At 41.9% G+C, this 18,005-nt stretch overlaps 2 protein-coding genes across 2 annotated transcripts; one reads left to right on the forward strand and one right to left on the reverse strand.

Annotated features, from left to right (window-relative positions):
• The first annotated feature begins 12,286 nt into the window (after positions 1 to 12,286).
• On the forward strand, positions 12,287 to 15,697 carry LOC146583795 (uncharacterized). The gene is made up of 6 exons (XM_085277564.1): positions 12,287 to 13,137; positions 13,628 to 13,673; positions 14,031 to 14,122; positions 14,212 to 14,322; positions 14,440 to 14,713; positions 15,038 to 15,697. The coding sequence occupies exons 1-6, from the start codon at positions 12,479 to 12,481 to the stop codon at positions 15,242 to 15,244; spliced, it is 1,389 nt and encodes a 462-aa protein (XP_085133690.1). The 5' UTR covers positions 12,287 to 12,478; the 3' UTR covers positions 15,245 to 15,697.
• Positions 15,698 to 15,823: 126 nt separating this feature from the next.
• LOC146583796 (G2/M phase-specific E3 ubiquitin-protein ligase-like) lies at positions 15,824 to 17,836 on the reverse strand. The gene is made up of 8 exons (XM_085277579.1): positions 17,767 to 17,836; positions 17,592 to 17,669; positions 17,118 to 17,323; positions 16,937 to 17,036; positions 16,677 to 16,839; positions 16,468 to 16,574; positions 16,229 to 16,373; positions 15,824 to 16,091 (listed from the first exon to the last, which is right to left on the reverse strand). The coding sequence occupies exons 2-8, from the start codon at positions 17,657 to 17,659 to the stop codon at positions 15,954 to 15,956; spliced, it is 927 nt and encodes a 308-aa protein (XP_085133705.1). The 5' UTR covers positions 17,660 to 17,669; positions 17,767 to 17,836; the 3' UTR covers positions 15,824 to 15,953.
• Positions 17,837 to 18,005: the final 169 nt, after the last annotated feature.

The raw sequence follows: 18,005 nt of genomic DNA on the forward strand, positions 1-18,005 counted from the left end.
AAAGCACTCACCGTATAGATAGTAGTGCTTGTGTGTATGGGGTGAATGTGGCGTGTTGTATAGCGCGCTTTGAGTACTCCAGGAGAGTAGAAAAGTGCTATATAAGAACCAGTCCATTTACCATTTACAAAGGGACGTGCAAGAGACATTTCATTTTTATTCCACACCCCATCCTATAAGATGTGTTGCTATTGTGTGTGTGTACATGTCGGCTGTGGGGTGAAGCTGTGGGGGTTTGTGGTTGTCAGTCAGTATTAACCTTCATCACAAGGCAAGTTAGCCAAGGTTGGATTAGCTTCAGCAGCGAACACTTCTGCTTAATAGCATTTGCCAGCATGCTGCCTGTTAGTAACCCTGTTCATAAACAAAACGTTACCTACACAGTGGTCAACTCCTTGGGCAAGGTGCGAAAAATACATTTCCTTTCCAGCTGATAGAAACAATTTCACGATGTCCCACTTTAACAGGAGATGCTCAGTGACAATGACAAAATTAGAAATTAACATTTTTCATTGCCTCCTTTGTCTTGCCTGGAGTCATGGTCCTTCACACGCCTCTTTTGCTAATTGCAGAAAATATCCTCACTTCTTGGAATGCACGCAGACATAATAAAATCTAAATAATAGGTCCAATGTCATCTGTCTTAGTTTTTTCCTACTGCGTCAAACACCATGACATGAATATGGTAATGCATCCGTTTCCAAAGCAGTTTGTTGAAAAGCAGTGATAACTTTCAGGTGAAGGTTAGCAGGGAGCTGGAGACAGTGGTAGGACTTTGATCCAGCTTGTACAGATGCGGGTCATTCTTGAATGAGGCTAGTCTCACTCAGGAGTGCAGATTTATTAAGAACAAATCTCCACCTAGATGACTGTTAACAGATATTAACATTTTATTTCATTTCAGAAGCACTTTTGTGACTACCCCTGTGTTGGCTGTGTGCCCCTTGGTCCATTCCAGAGAAAAGTCAGAGCAATGAGAGTGAGAGTGTGTGTGTGTGTGTGTGTGTGTGTGTTGTGGGCTATAGCAGTGGCAAAGTGACATTTCCTTAGCTGGTGGAGCAGTAGAGGTGAACGCTTACTTGGGTGTGACTTACCAGAGTGTAGCTGCTATAATAAAGATCTGTGAAGACGGCTTGAGTCCGCTCTGACCTCCATTACTGTGTAATTGTGGGGGCCTGGGGAGCTGCTCCAACAGCATTATCCCCGATGTCACACCTGAAGGTGAACCTGCAAGGAAGCTGACAAAGCTCTTACAAACTTCAAACCTCTTTTCCCTCCAGAAAGACATGAAATGGGACACGGGGTGAAAAGCCACATAAGAGAATGCTGCCACGCCAAACGTTCTTCACATTCATCGTAGGCGTCGCCATTTAAATCATTTACCTACAAAATCAACGTCAACAATAGATTTAAATAATTGTTTGCTGAGAATGGAGGAGCCTAAATTTAGGACACAGGAGACCAGGGTGCAACTGAAAATCCAGAAATATGTCATTGTCTAGCATTGTTCACCTCTGTCAGGACCAGGAACCCAAGTCGCCACTGGGACCCTGTCCAGTCCTCTCTGCTGTATCAGTACGATCTGTGACCTGCTGTCTCTTGGGTTCTGCTTTAGAGTCCACTTAATAACCTCACCATTCAGAGGCATTTTCGTGCGTATAGTTAGCTTACTCTGGTCCACATCAGTGTGAGTTCAGGGTGGTTATGGCCTTTGGGAAGAAACTGTTCTTGAGTCTGTGGGGTTTTGTGCCGATGCACCTGCAGTGCTTCTCTGAGGGAAGTAGGCTGAACAGGTTAAAACCAGGGTGGGAGCTGTCTTTGATGATGTTTGCTGCTCTGCTGAGGCAGTGGGAGGAATAAATGTCCATCAGGGAGAGGAGAGGGCAGCCGATGATCTTCTTTGCTGCCCTGACTACACTCTGAAGTCTTGCTCTGTCTGCCTTAGTGCAGCTGCTGTACTCTGTGATGCAGTAAGTTAGCAGGCTCTCAATGGACGAGCGGTAGAAGGTCAGCAGCAGGTTGGAGTGCAGCTTGTACTACCTGAGGACCCTTTAGGAAGTGCAGCCGCTGTTGGACCTTCTTGACGACCGCTGTGATGTTGTCTGTCCAGGAGATGTCAGCGGAGATGAGGACGCCAAGGAACCGGAAGGTGTGGACCCTCTCCACACACTTCCCGTTGATGTATAGGGGGGCTAAGTCTGTGCTGTGCCAAGAGTGACCAGCTTGGTGATGAGGATGTCCGGGATGATTGTATTGAAAGTTGAGCTGTAGTCCACAAAGACCATTCGGACGTAGCTTTGCCGCTGTTCCAGGTAACTCAGCACAGAGTGGAGGGCTATGACGATGGCTCCTTCTGTAGATCTGTTTGTGCAGTATGCAAACTGGTAGGGGTTGAATTCTGGGGAGAGGTAGTCCTTGATGTGCTGAAGGACTAGTCTCTTGAAGCATTTCATGATTACCGGTATGAGGGCCACAGGGTGGTAATCGTTCAGGCTGGTTTTAAAGTGTTTCAGAAAGGGCTGTTCCACAAATGGCTCCAAAAGTCAGTCAGTCTCATAGGCTGGCTGTTAAAATGAAACATGCTTTCAGCCTTGCACAAAATATTTTGTTATTTTTCATGGGTAGCTTCCCTCTTCTTAACAACTGAACTATGGATGTGAAGCCTTAAAGAAAGCAGTATAAGTTACAGGTGGTGAGCCAGGGAGCTGTCAGCACAATAGCTGCCTGCTCGGCCTCACCTCTGTGTTTTTGCTGTTGGTGCCTGTTGGACCGCACCAATGGTCTAACATTGTAATTATCTCTACAGCGGAGGTAGAATTAACCACTGTAGGCACATTAATGGCAGATATAGCAGAGTAAGTGTAATTCTCCTTTAAGTGGAGCAGAATTTGGAGAGATGTTGAGGTTGCTGTTGTACTTGTGATGTTATTCGTGTAAAAATAAACGTCACTCTGTTCAGGTCTCGACATTTTGCACAGGTCCCACTGCTTGTTCTGTCTGCTTCTTGTTATCATACCATTGTCCCCCGCTACCACCTGTTCCTCCGTCGCCCCCACCTCTCCCATCTCTCTCCTCTGTTGCTCAGTTTTATTTCTCTTATTTTACTTTGGAATATATTTTTATTGGTAGCAGATTAAACTGGCAGAGCTGTGATGAGATGCCATTTTACTGCAGCAGTAGGAGTCGCCATCTGCCTCCATCTGCTCTCTACTTCCATAACACCTACGCGCACACACACACACACACACACACACACACACACACACACGATAGATGAGTAAAGCAGTAAATCAAAACACACAGCGCCACGTCCAGCAGGTAGCAAGAGGACTTTCTAATCCGGCCTGCAGGTGGTTCCTCTAACCAGGCCTCATGTTAACAGAGCAATGCAGCGAGGGAGGAATGTTCATTACCTGTCTCCCGCTGTCCCTCCAATCTCATGTACAGCTCTTTGGCTTCACTGCAGGCAGCTGTTGTTGCAATATAAGCACATATGCGCATAGTCTTTTCACAACTTTGAGGCTAGAATAATAATAAAAAACAGTTCCTATTTTATTCCTTTATTATATCATCCTATTTAAATTCATTTTAACATCACATAGCGTCCTAGCTGGGACGTAAAATCTCCTGTCCATACAGGCTCGCTCACAGCAGGTTATAAATTAACCAGAACATTTTTTTTTAATGTTCATAATTTTTCATCACACTGGTTTTGGATCTACTGATTTGTGTGCATGTACACAGGTCCAACCCTCTGAGGTCTAAGCCAGCGTTGGTGATGATTCTAACCCTATATCTTGGACAAACTGTAAATACTGTCTGATGTGTGTCACAGTGATTCTTTTCTTAGTCCGATCTAACCAATCAGAGCACTACGTTTGGGAACATGTGTGCTCGTAGCACAATGGGAAATAAAACAGGAAATAGTACAGGATGAGATGAAAAAAGTAAAATAATGAAATAGTAGGTAACACTATTTTAACTCAGACACACAGCTAGATGCTGTTCCAGGTCAGTCGGCTCTCTGCCTCCTCAGATGTGGTCCCAGCTCTTCCATTTAGAGCTCAAACTGTCCCACTGATCCTGAAATTCTCCGTGCTGCTGCCTTCTGGTGAGAATGGGATGAGCCCATAATCGCCTTTTTTCTTCCTTAACATGTCAACTTCAAGTTTTTTGAGGACAAAGTTTACACGACAAGCTTCCATCAGAAAAATTCTGAATTTTGTGCTCTTTTTCTCCAACACACTTGGTGTGGAACAGTCTTTGGACTTCAGATAATTAGAAAATGAAAAGTCTGTGTTGGAGGCTGAATGGGCAGGTAATGGCACGAAACGGCATCTACATGGAGAGAGGTGCACACGTGGGAACGGCTGCTGGACTGGTTAGTGCAAGCAAACTGTGGCAAAAATATCATTTCTGGTAACAGATCCACAAAATACACAAATAAGAAACACATTGCTGTTGTTTTTGCTTTACAATGGTGCAGTTTCATCACTTACTAAAGGCCCAAACTCAGCTCAACTAAAAGAGAGCCTTCAATCGATAAGACCAACCAAATCACAAACTGTGACTTTCACTGAAAGGCTCATCAGCACTTGCCAGCAGATGCTCGTGTCTCTGGATCTCTAAGGGTCTCTCACCTGGTCCACAAAATACAAAATCCTCTTCTCAAGCCCTCTATTTGTATTTCTTTGAAAATTTTTTTAATTTTTTTTTAAATCACATACACAGAAGCAGTGAAAGGCAGAAAGTTTATTCATATTGTTATGATTCAATGTTATGGATATTTTTTGTACTGTGTTTTTTGTCTGCCACACCAGAGGGTGGCATAGTTTGTGTCCTGTGTTATTGCTGCTATGTGAGTTCCAGGTGGAGGCTGACCATTGGTGGAGGACTGGGAGAGGCCGGCTATAAATGAGGACCCTTCTCAACCGGCACGCCCCAGCCTAATTCCTGTTCCCAACAAACTGTGCATCTGGCTGCGTGTGAGTTTATATTCTGGAAGCTTTTGCCGTGTTGTAAATAGTTTGTTGTAAATAGTTGTCAATATTTTTTTTACTCGGTAGCTGTAGGGGTGAGAACCATTTTTCCTTAGAAACCTTTTCTCCTATTTTTGGTTAGGGAGGCAGGTAAGACACCTGTAATTTTCTTTTGGGGTTTTCTCTGTAGGTAAGCCAGCTGCATTTCATTTCTAAAGTTTTTGTTTGTTGTTTTGGCCATGCTCACCCTGATGCCCGCTACCTTTTGGGACTTAATAAACTGACTGGCTGTTGAAAAATCCGGGGCTGATGTCTTTTTGGTTCGTCTTCCTTGAGAGCAGGGAGTGTGGGGGCATTTTCCTTTTTTTTAAAAAAAATTTCCTTACGTTGCACGCCGGTTTTCCCTGGGCTGAGGTGTAACAATGTGTTGTCTGAAGCAAACAGGATAAGCTGTTTTAAGAGTCCCGCCATGGTTTGTATGTTCTGTCTATCACTGTTTAAACACTGAAGGTGAGAACAGGATTCACCTGAGCATCCTCGATTAGAGCTTCTCCAGCAATCCGCCTCTCGCTCCTCTCATGGCCTCCAGATGCATTAACACGGAGATGTTAATGGTCACAGGCACCAACACAAAGGTCAAAGGAGGCAGGAATTAGAGAAACGCTATACACCTATACACACATACTGGGAGGAAGGAAAAAGACAAGAGGGAGGGAGAGAGAGGAAGCAGCACAGGGAGCAATCCACTAGTTTTGTCTGATTCTGTAAATGATGTAAGATGATATGCTATGAATAACATCATAAATGTTTCCTTTGCATTTCATCTTCCTGTGCTACAGAATAAACACATAAGTAAATAGATGCAGGCTAATTGGATGATATTAGTTACTATAGTAATATCACTGAATCACATCAACAGATAGCTGAGAATGGTAGAAGTAAAGAGTTGAAAAATAAACAAACAAAAACAGTTTCATCTGCTGCAGTGTGCATTTCATTACTGAACTTCAGTGTTATCCATTCAGTTCATTATCCTTAAACATGTTCGCTTAGCTCTGAGCACAAAGCACGCCACCACTCTGCAACAAAACATTTGTGGTTAGCATGTTTAAGTGTTTCAGGAAATCTTTAATAACCCTTATTTAAATGCAAAACAGACATACACAGTATAATATACAGAACTGAATAAAAAAGAGGGTTTGCATAAGTAATGTTTGGGTTACTGTACGTAGGTTTGAAAGGTGTTGCGGAGGTGCAGAGAATGTGGGAAGAGAATCCAAATTTATGCACACAGCTGCTGCAGCTGGCCTGATAAGTTACACAGAGCTGTAAAACACAGTTGTTTAAAATACGAAAATGATATGCTGCATTCAGAAAGAGGTTTTCTGGCAAGCAATTAGCAGTGCATCTGTGGCCCAGTGACGCTGGTGTGTAGTTTTGGATGAGTGAAAGTAGGGCACAACTCAAGCACTGTGGCTGATGGATGTAGAACAGGTCATCACTGTCCTGCAGAGATGTTCTCTGCCGGATACTCGATGGTTGGTTGCGTTGTGTGTCTGGCAACACTCTTGATGGAGGACATTGAACAACATCTACCAACTATGATAACAGAGTTCTGGCTGATTGGAGCTGGCTCGGACCTGGCTTATCGAAGAACAAGAAGCGGCTACAGCTGTTTAAAATCCCACAAGGCTGGCCGTCATGATAGACGATGGGCAGGACTGTGAGTACTCAGACTGTGTTTTTTTTAACGCAATATGGATAAGCTCTTGGAGAAGAACAACGGGAATTGAGAGACCTGGTGACCAGTGACGGACGTTAGACCAACTGTAAAATTGGATGCAGTTTGTTCACACTAACCAAAACAACTACCATCTTCATCTCATGCGGCTCACCTGGCGCCAGCTGGAGGCTCAAAGCAAAAGCTGACGGGAATAACAAAACTCTCCCAACAAACAGTGGGAGACTGTTTGTTGTGACTCTCTCCCTCCTCATTCAAGGCCACCCGCGTCGACCGAAGATTGTTGACTTTTGCTTAACCGGGTGAAGGGACACTTTCTCTCGACACGGAACACACACACACACACACACACACACACTGACACAGACCTACACTCACCCCCCCAAACGCTTCGAAGCTTATGTCTTCCATGTTGTGAGATGTGATGATTCATGTGCTGAGGTGTTTTTTTCTGTTCTCAAACTGATCTCCCTGTTGGAGCTCAGTCTGGGGGGAGTTCTTTTTTCTCCTCGTCTTTCCTCATGTTGTGCATTTTCCATTGTGGTTCGGTTCCGGGTCGCTGCTCGTGCGGCTGACCGGCCAGCTACCTAATCTGACCTGTCTCCCCAATGTGATCTTTGAGTGACATATGTGACCGTATGCATTACGGTCACATATGTCACTCAGTACGGTCAGTAAGGTCAGTCTCTTAATTGCCCCTTGGGGATAAATAAAGTCTTCTGAATCTGAATCTGAATTAAGAAAATGAGAGCTGAACCAGGATTAATTAATTCTGATATGCATTCTGTAAGAAAAGAAGGTGGGAGGGAGGAATCAGGCCTGCAGAAGAGATATAACTGTTTGTCATCGGCAAAATGACTCCCTCCATTCCACCCTGGAACGTTTACAGGTTTGATAGTGTTAGACAACTTCACCGGACAGATGACATACTAAGGCTAAGGGTCGTTGTTATCCTCGGTCCAGCTGAAGACATAAAATGTTATTCGTACAATCCGGGGTCATCGGGCATCAATTACTTTTTGCATAAATTACGTTTTTGGATACTATATATCAAATATTTCAAATGATGGTTCCTTACGTTGAAACATACATCTGCAGTGACTTTCAGTATCCTATTGTAGTATTCTTATTTTATTTGTACTGTATGACGTTTATGATCAAACTTTACATCAGAACGATGCGATTCTTTTCAGACCAGTGAACACTGAATTCCCAAATCTATTTGGAAATAAACAGAAACTATCACGAGTGCCAGTGATCAACAATAACAAGGATCCTATTTAGGATCGGTGAGGCCTTAACATCCAACAGTTATGGTTAAGTTCCATTTTGACCTTGTCCCAAATCTCTTACAGCATCTGACCTTCTGCTATAAGAACCCTGATGTTAACCTAACCCTAACCGGTGTCTGATGAGCTGATGGATGTTAAGAAGCGAAGTAGGTTTTAGCAACTGAACCAAAACTTCTGTAAAAACCATTAAGAGGTGCAGGCAAGCTTTTTCAGTGGCTAACACTAGAATCAGGCAGCGTGTCTCTCAGTGAGTAAATGGAGAGTGAAACACAGGACTTCTACTGTTGTTTGTTTTTCCCTTTGGACCTACAGAGATGAAAAGTGGTCTTGGCAGGTTTCTGTGCTCATTGCTGTGGCTGAGCAGCTTCTGTTCCCCCCTGAGGACAAAGCTAATTGAAACCTGGCCCCATTTACCAAAACTGCTGTCAGTCACCCCTGACCGCACGGCCGGGACACAGTAATAAGGTTCCTCTGCCAGAACAAACTCTGCTTTTTTTGTTTTTTTACACATTAATAAAATTGTAGCAAACTTAGCTCCACATAAATAGATGATACAGTGCTGTTAACACCAGCTAATGAGACATTTTCAACACCTGAGGATAAATTAAATATTCAAATATATTCTGCAGAGTGGGTTTCTTGTAGGATGCATGCTGCCCAAAGGAGTTTAAGTATGTGCACAAAGAAATAGAAAAGGCCACTGATTCTCAGTCCTGATTTCCAAGCTGTATGTGTCTGTTGGCATTTTTCTTTACCCGTCTAATCAGGAGCTGATGTATGGCTGAGATGCCAGTTTAATTAACAGCCTGGTAGGTGAGAAACCCAAAGATGTAAATGGACTGAGAACAAAAGCTAACGAAGAGCCTGCTCTCTCCACAACAACACAGATAACCCTGTGTCTCAAACCGAATCCCTAAATGTGTCAGAATCATGCACTTTGACACAGCACACTCCTGGTTCCTATGTACGTATGTGAAAATTGCTATGTACTACGGTCACATGACCAACAGGTTATATGACAACTTAGACAGCTGTTTGGCTGCACAAAGATCACAGTCCCATTTTAACGCGTGAGGTTTAATTTGATCCAGCCTCACGTGGCTCAGTTTGTGGCACATTTTTCAGCACCACAGGTTGCTTCTTGGTTCATATTAGTCACCAGTACTGGTTTCCATGTGAGCTGTGTTTCAAACTTCAACAGCAGGCTACATAAAAAAAGAAGTTTGACATAAACCACAGCTATTATCCATCCCTCTGTTCTCTTCCACTTATCCAATTCAGGTTTGTGGGGGAGCTGGAAACTATTCCATCTGCCATAGAGCAAGAATCACCAATCTGCGACAGGACTAACACAGATACAGACGACTATTCATGCCTATGGGGATTTTTCACCAGTTAACCTAACCCCACTAACTGCATGTCTGTGGACTGTGGGAGGAAGCTGGAGCACCCACACACACGCGAGGAGAACAGCTCCACACAGAGAGGCCCTGGGCAGGTGGTGGATTTGAACCTAGGACCTTCTTGCAGTGAGGCAACTGTGCTAACTAACGAGTTATTAATTCTGTTCATTTAAATGTTTTAATTGCTTTGTTTTAAACCAGTAAAATAAAATAAATTGTGCATTTTTTGTTTTTGGCACCTTTAATTCTCAGATACAGGCTTCCCCAGCAGTGAAGACTAACAAGTCGCATATTTTCAGTCTGCTCACACATAGGAGCTGTTGCTGAGCGGCAGACACAGTGTGTGTGTGCACACAGCCAGAAACATTGTTGGTTTTTAATTGCCGTGCACCACACAACAGCTAAACTTCAATTAGCAGTTATGGTAAAATAACACCTGTTGCAAACACCCAACGCATTATAGACACAGTAGTCTATGTACAGACTGAATATAGCATTCCAATCTGGAGGTTTTGTGTCCTTGCTAATGAATGTGGGCTTATTGGAAAGCAAAAGCATGCATCAATGATACCAGTGTGTGTGGAAATTTATGGTGTCTGCACAAAAACCAGTGACAGGATTGGGAGACTCATCAGAACACCCCGCTGGGTGGAGCAGTAGTGGTCCACACATTTTTCCGATGGAGCTGGGACGACTACTAACCCCATGTTTGCCTCTTGGTGGTGGTCAGAAGGCCCGGTGACGCCAGTGTCCGGCAGCCTCGCCTCTGTCAGTGCGCCCCAGGGCAGCTGTGGCTACAATGTAGCTTGCCATCGCCAGTGTGTGAATGTTTGTGTGAATGGGTGGATGACAGAATATAGTGTAAAGCGCTTTGGGGTTCTTAGGGACTAGAAAAGCGCTATACAAATGCAGGCCATTTTTTAACACTCAGTCCAGGCAGCGACTGCTCAGATGGGTTGATCTGATATCCTCGTGTTGGTGTTGTTCCCAGATCATCATACTAAATGTTGTTCCAGGATCAACATTGCAAGTGACCAATCAGGATGTTGTGACGTCATACCTTTTCGACTTCGGGAAACCGGCGTAAAACAAAAAACTGTACTAAAGCTGCGTGAAACCGCCTCTGTCCGCCGATCAACGGACCCTGACCCTGACCCTAACCGTAACCCTTTAATAAACAGTAAGCAGAATTGATATTGTCCTTGCAACATTGGAATTTCATAAATGCACGAATGGGCCTGGCGCGCAAAAGAATAACGTCACAACAATGTGATTGGTCACTTGCAATGTTGAACCTGGAACAACATTCTCATGATGGTCTGGGAACAACACCAACACGACGATATCAGATCATCCGCTCAGATGTGTCATTTGAACTTCTTCCTCTCGCTCTCTTTCATACGTAAGATGGCTTTTAGAGAGACGTTTCTCAAAATGGGTGCCATCATCCACACATTTAAGTGATTATGTGTCTCACCCTGCTATTTGGAGGGAGGCTTTTCACTTCACCTTACAGTGTGACCATTTCAGAAGCTTTTAACACGTTGTCTTCCAAAGTGGTTAGTGGACATGCCTCTCAAACCAGTTGGCTATGGCGTTATTTTTGTGCCACTATTCTGAGCGGACGTAAAAAAAAATTGAGCGCACGTAAAAAAAAATTGCAGGTGCAAGTGTTGCATTTTGAGGAGAAATTTATTTTGAGCTTACAAAAGCTGAATTTGAGTGAACAAAATTCATTGCTGCGTGCAAAAAACGTATTTCAGTGTTTGCGCTTATCCATATACACACACAATAGCACCCCCTCTCGCTCAGTTTTTTCATTTGCGCTTGCTCGCAATGTGTTGCTTGCGCTCACAACATTCTCTGCTTCGTACGCTCAACTCTCTGTACACCGTTATAAGTGTGCCACAAAACCAACCAATCACAGACTTGGTTTCAAAAATTCTGATTGGTTCTTACGGTCTCCAATCAGCTCGCTAGCTACTGTCATGGTCTGGGGGGCAGACCGTGGGGGATGTTGGAGAAAGGACCCAAACGCTGGACTTAATGAAATGAACAGTGGGTTTATTTACAGTGAGGTAAATGTACACCACACATTGAATCTCCAAAAGTACTCCCTCGACTCCCGTGACGTGTCTTCTCCCAAGTGCTGGTATCCCGTGCTCTCTGCCCCTGTGCCTTCACACACCCCGTGTGTCTTGCAGTCCTGTGTTCCACTCTCCTGAGGAAAAAACACAGACACAGCCGTTATGGCACCAACTCCGGCAGGCATACACTGACCAGCACTACAAACACTGACATGGAGTCTAACTCAACGATCCTGCGCCGGAGGAAGCTCCATCGCTCTGTTAAGTAGCTCCCCCGACGATCCTGATCAGAAGCAGGTGTGTGGTAAGCTAGGCGTGACCAGCAGCTGGCAGGGCCACACCCATCAGGCCTGCAGGTGGCTGTCCTTCATCCTCCAGCCTCACACACACACACACACACACACACACCAGCATGGAACACAAGAGCACAGTGCAGCAAACATACATCCAATACACTAATAACAATAAAGGTCCACACTGTTCACGAACCCCGAGTCCCCGGAACCGGGTCCGTGACAGCTACTGCTTTCCGGAAACACTGTCCGAAATGTAGCTAAATCCAGCTAAAATCTCTTAAACCCCAATTTGCGGATAATATCTTTAATCATTTTATTTTAAAATATATTATTTTTTGAGACTATTGTTGGTGTAGTAGAATGTAGTTGCATCATACAACCATGCCAACTGAGTAATTTTTCCAAATTATACTTGAGTAGCTCTCTTTTATGTCGTCGAATACTGAATAGCAGCACGAAAAGAGCATGTCCCGGCCACATGTAAGTAATATAAAATCATTTTGTTAATTATTATTCGCTTGATAACTGACGTTAGCTAATTTGCAAACTATGCAAACTTGAAAAATGATGTACCTCATGTAGTTTGTTTTATGGGTTGTTTATTTTTGTCTGAGATACATCATTTCATTGTACTTGTCCATGTTCCTTGCTGCTTTTAACAGGACATACTGAGACAGCAAATGATGCATAGACTCCTCTCTAAACTGGAAGCTGCTTTAAACCAACAACCACTAAATCTGGATTATTTGGAGTTCTTGACTCGTCATGAGCTTGTTCTGTTTGAATCTTTCTCTCAGCAAATAGGCGGTCTGTCAGAGATTACAGAGGCTCTACAAAACGTTCATCATCTGGTTCAGTGTGAAATTAACATCAGCTCTGTGGCCATTATTGAACTGGAAACAGAAGTTGGTCTGGGACCTGGCCACCCCAAAATCGTACTAGAGAGAGAAAGACTCAAGAATTTGTTGGACATTCAGCTGCCAGTCAGCTGCATTGCTAAATGTCTTGGTGTTTCAAGAAGAACAATCTACAGGAGGATGCAAGAATTTGACTTGTCTGTGAGAGGAACATACAGCACAATGAATGACCAAGAGCTGGACAACATCATATCGGCTATCAAAAATCAGATGCCAAATGCTGGCTATCGAATGGTTCAAGGACATTTGGTTTCTATGGGTCTCCGTGTTCAGTGGTGGAGAATGATGGCCTCCATGCATCGAGTTGATGCTGTAGGGATCTTCAAACGGATCACAGAACTAGGCTGTGTTGTGCGAAGAAGCTACTCGGTGCGAGGCCCTCTCTCCCTGGTCCACATAGACACAAATCACAAGCTAATAAGGTAAAATACCCACTTATATAGCTCTAACACAAGTTGGGCAGAAAGATGCACGTTATACTTTAAATCTGCTTTAATCAACCTTATCTGATAGGTCTTTCAGTGTATTTATAATATTTTAAAAAGCACTTGATAGAGTAATATTAAGTAAAAGGAATACAGGATGTGTAACAAAACCAGCAATATTGTTAATTGTAAATTTTCTTGAGCAATTATTTACACTTTGTATATCGATATTTTCCATGATAACAAGCCTATCAACACATAATATGTTAAGTGCTCCAGAAAACTTAAAAAAAATCATGACAAGAGAACTAAAATATTTAGTCTCATTGAACTTATAAACATATAAAAATGTTGGTATTATTTTCAGCACACCTGACAAGTGTCCAGTTTAAGTCAGTGGCAAGTGTGCATACTGAAAAATGTATTTTCAATGTCTTACATGTTCTGCAAATCAAGCCTTAGTGAGATTGTTTTCCCTCTGAAACAGGTACAATGTTGTGATCTTTGGTGGAGTGGATGGCTACTCAAGGAAGGTAAAAGTGTAACTGTTATGTAGAATATTTGGTAGTTTTGAAATGAGAGCTTTATTAGGTTGTTTTTTTATGAACATCAATTATTCAGCAAGCCAACATAGTGGACGATTTGCAATTATTATTTTTTTAAATTTCTAATCAGTTCTTTACCAAAAAAGGTTAAACTAAAAGGCCATTTTCATTTTTTGATAAGTACTACCAATATTGATGTATAGACTACTCAAGCTTTGAATTATGGTTATGAACATAGAACCGTACAATATTCCTTGAACACTTATTATGAAACTGCATTATTAACTGAAAAACTATACATGATCTGAAACCAGATCTTTAATTTTCCATTTGTTTTTACTGCAGGTCCTGTACTTGGATGCAGCAACTAACAACAGGGCAAAAACTGCATTCTCATTTTTCCTGAGATCAGCCCAGCTTCACGGCTTGCCATCAAGGTTTTATGCCCTGATTTAATTTATATGCTAGCAACAAGTATCATTAAAGAAAACTTTAAAAATTCCTTAAAAATGTATTTTTATCATAGGGTTAGGGCAGATCAAGGAGTAGAAAACCTGGACATTGCACATTTCATGTTTGCCACAAGAGGAACAGGGAGAGCGAGTTTCATATCTGGAAAGAGTGTCCACAATCAGAGGTTAGTCTTTTGATGTTTTTTATATTATTATTGACTGCATGGGTAGATTGTTGTAGCAGTTCTGATATTGATTTGAAGCATGAAATACCTGAAATCCAAATTCAAATGTATTTACAGAGTAGAACGACTTTGGTGTGATGTCTGGATTGCAGTCACTAGCAAGTACCATGATATTCTTCACTCACTCGAGGAGGATGGCCTGCTTGACATTTCAGATGTCATTCATCTTTTTGGTGTCCACTACATCTTTGTCCCTCGACTCCGAGCAGATCTTGTCACCTTTGTTGGAGGATGGAATAATCATCCCCTCAGGACAGAAGGTGGTCTCACTCCTGAACAGCTCTGGTGTATGGGACATCTACAAGAGCTGGACGAGGGCGAGAGACTTGAGGTACCAGCTCATAATCTGATTTTTTTTTTTTTTTTTTTTATTTAAATGTTGAATTTCAAAATTTTAGTTAGCAGTTAACTCTGCTCTTCTGAAATTAACAAATTAAAACACTTGTAGCACATCTGGGAGATGCTTCTGGTGATTTTATACATTCTTGCTTATCAATTACCACTAATCTAAATTACAGTAAGAAGAACATGAAAACAAAGGCATTCTTTTTAAATTGTTGTATTTTAATGGAAAAAACGCTTACACAAAATAACATTCCTCCCAAAAGTACCTATTCTGGAATAATGACCATTATATATGTTTGTGGATTTGAAGGAGCTTCGGGATCCAGGCATTGACTGGGAGAGTGCTGTACTGCAAGAAGAATCTAACAGCACAGTTGTGGTTCCTGAAGTTGAATGCCCACTGGATGAGGAAACCCTGGAGGGGCTTCAGAGAACTATTAATCCCTTGGAACATTCTGAGTCACACGGTCGTGACCTGTACATACAATTCTTGCTACAGGTGTCAAACCAACAGTGACACTTAACATGGACGTGAAAGTCAACGTTCTTTTAAGTTCTCAAATACTGGATTTCTTTGCTAAAACATTCAGATTACAAGTAGACAAGCAAACAAAGCACTTGCTTATTATCTATCAACGTAGGACCCTACACAAAGTTTTGAAGTCTTGTCATTTTCATGAAACGGCTACGAACATCTTAACAGCTAATGTTTACAAACATTTTTACTCATTTAGTTTCCAAATTACAAGACAACAATGTGTTAAACTCTGTGGAATCCACCACCATATTTAACTGCTGCACTCATTATGGTTTTAAACACTGTGTAAGTGTCCAGATGCTGCACTGGAAAAGTCACAGTACAAGTGCATGCACTCACAACTGGGTAACAAATGGAGTGATCTCCCAGCCGCTCCTTACATTCATGGTCAAACTTGCATGTTATTTTGAAATGTCTCTTTTCATCAGGAAGGATGGGAACATGGGACTGGCTGGTCATCCCCTGGAGCACATGGTGGACAGCAAGAGACTCTGATTTTTCACCACCTGCACCGCCTGTGTTTCCATCTGTGATGTTTGAAAAGTCTTTTCTAAATAAAAAGCAATCTGGATTACAATGTTTTAAATTAACAACTAAGAATACTTTCTAGTGCCCTGCATGTTAAAGCAAAAATATTTAACAGATGCATACGGTATATATACAATACTATAGGTATATACAGCTAATACTATATAGTACCTGATACTTCAATCTCCTGCAAGAAATCTTGCAAAAAATTTATGATCTTCCTCTCAGTTCTCTCCCTAGATGTCCCTTTTTCACTGAAATGTGGTTGGCAGCTCATCATAATGAAATCAGCGTCTGGCTGTAAATAAGGAAATAAAGTAGATTATATTATAGATATATTGTTCATTCAAAACTAATAAATAAATACAGGATAACTACAGTACAGATAAGTGGACTGTCTTTGGATCAGACTGAAGCTGCTATGTTAATACTTACTTTGAGGATTTTCCCAGGAACAAACAAACTGTGGAAAGCTTCAGGATTTACAGCCATCAGGTTCACAAGACCATACAGTTCCATGCCCTTTCGGAGCTGCTGTAGCATTGGAATCAGTCTTGTTGTAGAGTGTAAGACAATAGCACTTAAAAAAAACAAACAAAAAAAAAACAAAATGAAAAACTAGTTGGGGATTGGGGGGGGGGGGTTAATGATCTCTCTGATTTTTTCTCCCTTACCGGATCATGCTTTCCTTACTATCCATCTTTATCTGGTTTGTGTATCCACAGCTGACAATTTCATCAGCCCACATCATCAGAGACTGTATGTCTGCTGCATCTTCAACCTGGAAATGTATAATGTGAAAGAGGAAATACAGAAGGTTAAAAGTGTTTAAAAACACCATACTCATAATATATCATGTGCCAGAGCTAAACCAGGTGCTCACTTTGCGGATGAGCAGGGAAGATTCCACATCTGCAACATCCTCCTTAGACAGACAGCTGAAATCAACCTCTCCTGAGCAGAGGAAATTGTAGCACCATTCTTTGAAAAAGGCAGGAGATGGGCCTCCTTGGGCGAGGCTGACTGCAATTATTTCACCAACAGTTCTGTGTAGACAAATGATTATAATTCATTTTCAGGTAACATTTACAAAAATATCGGATGCGTATTAAATGTAATACACAAAGCTCGTATGTAACCAACCTGAAGTTTTCATTATCAAGATCGGTCAGAGAATACTTGGGGTTTTTGCCCTTGTTCTCAAGTCCTTCAAAGAATCTGCTTTCAATACCTGAAATCATGTCTTTCATACAAAAAATATCTGCATTTTTAAGTTATCCATTATTTATTGACACTAGGACAAAACAGGTAATAGGCAACTCACCACTCAAAAACTCTTTCCTAAGTGCTCCTGTATCCACGCCTGCCTCTCCAATGAAAACCACCCTAAGAACACTGGTGGGAGATGCAGCTTTTTTTCTCTGCCACTGGAGAATGCCTCTGTCTGGAAGGTCTTCTCTGTCCACACACAACTTAAATTCTGTTGTGGTGTCGACTTGTTGTTCAAGGCAACGCAATACATCTTCCACGCTTAACAAAAACAGGGTAGAAAACATCCTAAGCTCTCAAAGAAAAATAATCATCTTTAGATTAAAAGAGGCTACCACATTAAACGTGATTAGAAATTATTGCAGCATGTTCTGTGCAACAACCTTTAACAATAATTTAAAGTAGTGTGATCATAAAATGTTTTATATGAAATTAAACCCCAGGTATTGTGTAAAAGATCTTACACATAATTTTAACAAATGGTTCTGCAGAATAGTGTGTATATGAACTATAATAGAGCAAAAAGTACCTGTCTGTTGTGCATACTGAAGTTTGAGCTGGTGTCCCTGTAGTTTGGTCATTTTCTTCAGGCACCATGCATTGAAAGCTGATGACAAAACAAAGTTTAAAAAAATAAAAATACATATGTTTGCGTGGACTGTTACTGATTAACATTTTTTCATAAACGGCTGAAAAAAGATTACCTATCCCCACACAGACTCGCATGGACTGTGATCTCATCTTCAGGAAAATCCTTAGTGCATATTGGACAAATAACCTACAATTCCAAAAATGGGTACATGTTAGGCATAGTGGGAAAAAGATCATTACCGATACAAAATTCATTGTAGTTACTATGGTTTTTAGTAATGTGCTAGGTTTATCTTGCATTTGCTTTTCACAATGCATAACTCCGATTCCTGCTGAATCAAAAAACAGTAAT

This window comes from Mchenga conophoros, linkage group LG1 (assembly GCF_057382185.1).
Source record: "Mchenga conophoros isolate Kocher_MC1m ecotype Shallow Benthic linkage group LG1, M_conophoros_male_GT1.1, whole genome shotgun sequence".
Taxonomy (NCBI): Eukaryota; Metazoa; Chordata; class Actinopteri; order Cichliformes; family Cichlidae; genus Mchenga; species Mchenga conophoros.